Source organism: Propithecus coquereli, unplaced genomic scaffold (genome assembly GCF_000956105.1).
Source record: "Propithecus coquereli isolate 6110/MARCELLA unplaced genomic scaffold, Pcoq_1.0 Scaffold268, whole genome shotgun sequence".
Lineage (NCBI taxonomy): Eukaryota > Metazoa > Chordata > Mammalia > Primates > Indriidae > Propithecus > Propithecus coquereli.
The window spans coordinates 259,377-265,884 of record NW_012148263.1 but is presented as its reverse complement, the minus strand read 5'-3'; the positions used below and the strand labels follow the sequence as shown (position 1 = coordinate 265,884).

The following is a 6,508-nucleotide window of genomic DNA, read 5'->3' as shown; positions in this document are numbered from 1 at the left end:
AACATGACACAAATAAGTAAACATCCAGGTTCAACTCCACCTAGGTCACAACCATAGTTTTATCACTAATACTAACCAATTCACAAAGTTCTTAAGAAGGAACTGATAAGAGTGTGTAGATGGCACAATGAAAATCTATTACCACTTCTGAACATATCACTAGGTAGGTACGGTGATCTTCATATATTAAATGTAGTACACTTGCAACATTCATAGTAATAAATTAATCCCATGTCGCATTCTAGAAAGAACTTTGATAACAGTGGACTAGTGCCCAACAGGCCATCAATTGTGTGACACTTGACATCTCTGAGTGTTAGATTTGTTCTCTACCTTCCAGCTCCAAATTTCTATAATTCTTTGAGAATAACAGATGCCTAAAAACAACTATTGCTTAGATTTTAGGATAAAACAGTAAGGACCTTTTTCATCCCATTCACAGCTTAGGCCCATTTCACAGTCCAGTGGACTACCATCCCCTAACAGACACTCAGATATGTATTATGTACTGCTGAATTAATTAGTTAATGGTCACAGAAAAAAAATTTTTTTAGGATAAATCTAGATAAATATTTTAAAAATAGTGAATCTTATGCAAAACAGGTATACTAAATACATTTAAGTACTAAAATAAAAGTATCTGATGTACTGTCTTAAAGCAAATGATTCAAGTAATCAAAGTGCTGAAAGGGATGTTAAAGACCATCAAATCTCTCATTTTGCAAGTTAAGGAAACAAGGGCTCAGCAATGTTAAAGAATTTGCCCAAAGTCACTCTGTCATCAATGGCATTGTTAGAATCAAGCCCACAGTAACAAATTTGTCAGTTCTAGTTCACTGGTGTTTGTATACGTATTGATATAATGTTATAAGGTATGTCATTTTAGCTAGGGATTTTTGATGACAAAATTGACAAAGCTAAAGATATGCCATAAAAATGCCCTAATGTACATAAAAAGTTTCTTAATTTACATTAATATATGACTATACAACAAAACTTTGTTAACAGTTCTTGAAAGAGCATAGCACTTTATTAGTAGATAAACACATAATCTGATATTATTGTCAAATAATTTCATAAAGCATATTAACAAGGAAATAGGATTAGCATCTATGATTAAAGGATAAAAGGATATGGTTTTATTCTAGCTACATTAGTTTCACAGTCACTTAAGGGTCTATTCAAAGAGTTCTAAGTTTTAAAAAAACAACTCTATGAACTCATTGAGGTTTACCTCCTGTCTTCCGCAGAGCAAATGATTAGCAGACTGCTCTGTGAACTTTTACAAAGAACCCTTTTCTCTCCAGTTTCTATCCCTCTGAAAGATAGATTCTTTCTCCATTCTACATAACTCATCATTTCAACTTTCTGACAATAATGAATTCTTAGCATGAACAAACCCTTTTAAATCTCTCCCTATTAATTTATTAAATAACTCATCATCTTATTTCAAATATCTGATAAAAATGAATTCTTAGCATAAATAAACCCTTTTAAATCTCTTCCTCTCAACTCTATTGGGTAGTTAATAAAATGTTTTGATTTATACTTTATAGTATTACTTAAAAATTCAAACCTGCCATGCCAAATAAGAACAATGTGTAAAGTATGATTATGAGATTTTCTTTTCCAGAATCCAGGACCAATTAGTAACAATATTCATGAATATAGTCTGTTAATAATATTCAAACACCCTAATAATAAGCAATCAGAACATTGAGAAAAATGTAATCCTCTTCCTAATGAGGCAACTCTGGCATCAGTTCAGACCTAAGCTTAGTGGGCACTGTAATTTTGAAAAGGATGAACTTCCTGACGCAGACTCATAGTTTCTTTTACTAATACTAACATCTTCTAGTTGGTTTTCCTGTGTAATTTACAAAACACCTTCATATCTAGTATCTCAAATCATTCTCAGGATAACATGTGAGGTGGGGCATTTTCTAAAGGCCTATTCTAGGCACCTGGCTGACACTGGGAGGGTTTTAAAAAAATGAACGAGAATGAATTCTACCTTGGAAGAGCTCACAGTCTAATGGGAGAAATAAACAAATAATTTCTATAAAATATGCTATGATAAAGAATGGACAAGGAATTGTGATTCCCCAGCAGCAGAAATGCCTAACACCCTCTGGCCACAGATGGGGGTGGAGGTGCCCCAAAGAAAGCTCTGGGCAGATCACACAGAGCATGCTTTTGAAGGATGAGTAGGACATAAACATGACATAAATATGGGGTGGGGGAAAAAAGAAAGACAATATCAGGCAGATGGAACAACATATGCACAATGGCTAGTGATGAAGCATTATTACTATTTTTAAAAATTATTCCTATTTTTAAGATGAGGAAGATGAGCTAAGGTAAGTAAGCTGCCTTGAGTCACATGAATATTAATTAACAACGTATGAAGCAGAATACAGGTCTTCTGATTTTAATCAGCTTTGTACACCAGGAAATGCCAAGACATGTTGGACAAGAACATCAGATATAGATTAGTTTTTATCTCATACTCTACTCTTTCCTAAGAGATGGTCCATGTTTCACCTAGCTCCTGGGGTTTAGGGGGAAAGAGTGGGAGAAAGGCTTATTTAATCCTCAAAGAAATCCTGTGAGATAGGTGTTTTTACTATCCCCATTTAACATATGAAAATGTGGAAACACAAAGCAGTTAACAGAAATTGGAAATTAGGTGAAGATTCAAACCCAGGTCTGTAAGACACTAGACCTCTAAGCTTAAGCACTCAACTATACCCCAAATAGCCCTAGGTCTTGGTCTCAAGATAACAGGGAGATCAAGTGAGTTGTGGAACACATCATGGTCCCACAGATTTCGTGCTGTACTATATATCTAAAAATGCACATAAATTTTCACATTTGGCTCTCTTATTAATCTAGCATACTTTGAGTAGATAAGCCCATGCATAAGGTTGCATGGGTGCTTTGAGCAACATTTTTACAATGTGATTTAATTAGGTGAGAGCAAACTTTAAAAAAAAGTGGTACCTAAAAAGGAGGAGGTCACAAAATAATAGCATAAACTCTGAAGATATACAAAGAAGAAAGCCCCAATCCCCTTTTTTGCTCAAGTGTGGGGTTTTTTGGGGAGGAGGGAAGAGTATGCAAATGTGCTTCAGGTGTGCTAGCATTCCTGCTACTCACTGGACAGGAATTCAGACCCAAGGATGAAGTGTAGAGTACATCCCTAATTTCCTTTATCAAGGGTTCATATGACAACCCTAGGATATCTAACCACCAAACTTGCCTCTTGAATACGCTTCTGGAAGCAGACCATTCGGAACTGTTATGGTTTCCTAGGGCACTGAAATGATCTCAGGGAATTGGGGATCAGTCTATAAGACAAAATATTGTCTTATTTGAATTTGCTAATGTCAGTTGATTGTTTAAAACTGGCCACAAAAATGGTTTTTCAATCTGTCAATCTAATATTTCACTTTGTGATGTATATGGGAAAACTAATAAATACAAGAATGGAATCTCTGGACTATGAGCCTAGAACTTTAAAGATACATAAATCAATTCATCCTCACTTTTCACTAGGATGATTTGGAGTTGAAAGGTCCTACCCAAGTCCAGAAATAAGAACATTTTCTTTCAGGCTAACTTTCAGCCCTACAGATCTCTAACTCTCCAGATCAAAGGCTCCCAATCAGTTAGTTTGGAATCTGGCAGCACATCTCCAGGTTAGTGGACACTATCAGGCTTTCTTCCAAGGTTTCCCAGCGTGGTGAAGAGGAAAGCTGACATGGTTACCTGCTTCTTCAAGCTGCTTAATATCTTCATTGTCAGAACCACCATCAACCCATTCATTCTGTAACTTCAGCACCTGCTAATAACACTTCCAACTTTTCAGTCCCCACCCTACAAAACCCACATGTCAGTTTCACGGAAACAGAAAACAGCATCTCTTCACAAGGTTCTCAATGTCAACCATCTCTGGATAACATCAGTTAAAAGGAGGGTAAAGAAATAGGGGTGCAGCCTTCTGTATATAAGCATACTAATACCTTCTTTCTATGAAGCAGACACTCTATGACCTGAGCTATAAGCTGAGCAATTCAAAAAGCAAAAAACTGACTAGGATAATAGATGTAATACCTTGACTATGGTTAAAGCAATAATATCATTCCCAGCAACTGGATGATCAATCTCCAAGTCTGGGTGATGAGGTTACTGCAAACCATGGAAATAAAGTTGTTTTTTTAAATTTGTAGACTCAAGTTTCACTTACAGTGATACCCTTTTACAAATCTGTTCTTAGTGGTCTTTGCCATGGAGCAGCCAAAAGTGCAGGACAACAAAGTCCTTCTGGAAATGGCCCAACTCTAACCCTCAATTCCAAGACATGGGTATATGCAGTTCCATGGTACAACCTGTAGTTATGTATCAGTGAGGCTGCAATGAACAGAGCCTAGCATCAAGTGACACTAAAATGAAAAGTGGTAAAAATATGAAAAATCAGCTCAAGGGGGGAATTTTGGCCCATTTACAGTTTCCCCAAATATTAAATTAGATATATGCAAACATTAAAGATTTAATCTGAATTCTGAAAAGATTTTAAATCCTAGAAGGTAATTTTAATGTTAGGAACTAAGATACAGACAACTAAGATCTATATCTCTGGTGTCATTTTCAGGTTTTAAGAACTGTAATCTCTTAAGGATCCCAGGACTACTTCAGGGAATAAAAAGGTGACAAAATTGAACATGTTTGCTTTTGAGGTTTAAATAAAATCCCAAACACTTGAAAGGAGAAACAACCTGAAAAAAGGAAAGAGGGAGAATGTGAGCTCAACTGATAATACCACTATTCAAGGAGAGGAAAATTTTACATCCTGCCCAAGAAAGAGCATGGTTAGCCATTTTACTGCAATTCAGTTTTCTTCAAAGGGAAAAGTACCCCTCATAACTAAGGGTTATTTACATAAAACATGAAGCATGTTTCCAACCTAAGAAAACTGAAAAAAGAAAATAATTCTAACTTTTGACGAATGCAAAAATGAGATTTATTGATATATCTTACAAATAGGGATAAAAAGGCACTTCGTCTGAATAAACTGTTTTAAAAATGGCAATCTGACACTAAAGGGTCATTTTTTAAAAATAAAATGTCCAAATGACTGAACTCAAATGGTACTAGCAAGATTCTGAGCAAAATTTTGCATTTAGTCAACTGGTACGCCTCGCTCACAAAAGTAACAATTAAATGCTTGAGAAGGAAAGGAATTAAGTGGGTTAAGTGCGGATGGGATGACTGTGTTTTGAGACCTGCTCACAGGAAGCCACTACATCCTGCCTGAAGTCCCTGTCAGTCACGCCGTCTCTCTCAATTCAAGTCCCCGCCGCAGCGAGGTGGCGCCGGCACAGGTGTCCGGCCCCGAGCCCCTCCCGGCGTGCTCAGTGGCGAACACCCCGTGCGGCAGCCACTCGGGTCCAGGGCGGCCTGTTTCCTCCAGCTCAGGGCGCCTTTTTCAACCTCTCACAGGCTCTGGAGCCCAGGAAACAGGCGGCCCCCTCCCCTCGGGCAGTCCCACTTCCCTGCCCTCCTCTTCCTCCTCCTCCTCCTCCTCCGGCCGCGCCTCCTCATAATTACCGCTCGGCTCCCACCTCGGGGCCGCTCCCTGGCGCCCGCAGCCGCCGGGAGGCCTGCGTCTGAGGGCGGCCGGAAGCTCCTCACGACCCCGGCCCACGCCCCCGGCCGCACCCCGGGCTCCCGCGTCCCCACGTCCAGGCCGCGCCCCACTGCCGAGCCCCCTACGCCGGCGCAGCTCCAGCCCCTCCGGGCAAATCCCCCGCTCTCCACTCCCTCCGGAGAGGAGCAACTCCAGCCCACGCCGCCCCGTCGAGGCGACGCCTCCCCCAACACACCCCCCTTCCAGCCTCACCCGTGCCCCGCACTGGCGCCCGGCCCAGGCCCCAGCCCAGGCCCCCTCTCGGCCCCGCGATCCCAGCGCGTCTCGGTGCCGCCGCCCCCGCGCGCCCGCTGCTCCCTCAGCCCCGCGGCCGTCGCCGCCGGGGTGTCCCCTGAGCCCGGCCTCCGCTTACAGATCTTGCCTCGCAGGCTCTGCAGCACTCGGACCTCGCGACTGTCCTCGTCCCCGGCCTCGGTCTCTGCCGTCGTACTCGCCGCTGGCGCCTCAGAAGAAGCCCTCGCAGCAGCAGGCGCCGCCGCCGCCATGGTGCCGCCCGGCCGGTGCCGCAGCCCCGCCGCCTGCGTAGCCGGCCAAGGCGGAGCCCAGCAGCGGCCTAGGCCCGGCTAACCGCGCTCCCGGCCCCGCCCCCGGGCTTCGGCCTGGCTCGCCCCGCCCCGCCGCGGCTCCGCCCCTGCCCCACCCGGGTCTCCGTGTTCGCCGCACCCGCCTCCCACGAACCCGGACTGCCCGGGAAGAACCGAACCCCAGCCTTGTGGCGCGGGCTAAGCGAGGCTCCTAGTCGTGGCTCTGAGCAGCCTTGAAACACCCACAGAGAGAAAGTCCCGGCCGGCGGGCGAT

General features: G+C 42.9%; 1 protein-coding gene across 3 annotated transcripts in view; it reads right to left on the bottom strand.

Moving 5' to 3' along the window:
• Positions 1-6,195, bottom strand: part of RASA2 (RAS p21 protein activator 2) — a 131,775-nt gene extending 125,580 nt beyond the window's left edge. For all 3 annotated transcript variants that reach the window (XM_012647426.1, XM_012647427.1, XM_012647425.1), the window contains exon 1: positions 6,063-6,195. In XM_012647426.1, coding sequence (XP_012502880.1) covers positions 6,063-6,195 — 133 coding nt within the window. The remainder of the gene's footprint in view (positions 1-6,062) is intronic.
• Positions 6,196-6,508: the final 313 nt, after the last annotated feature.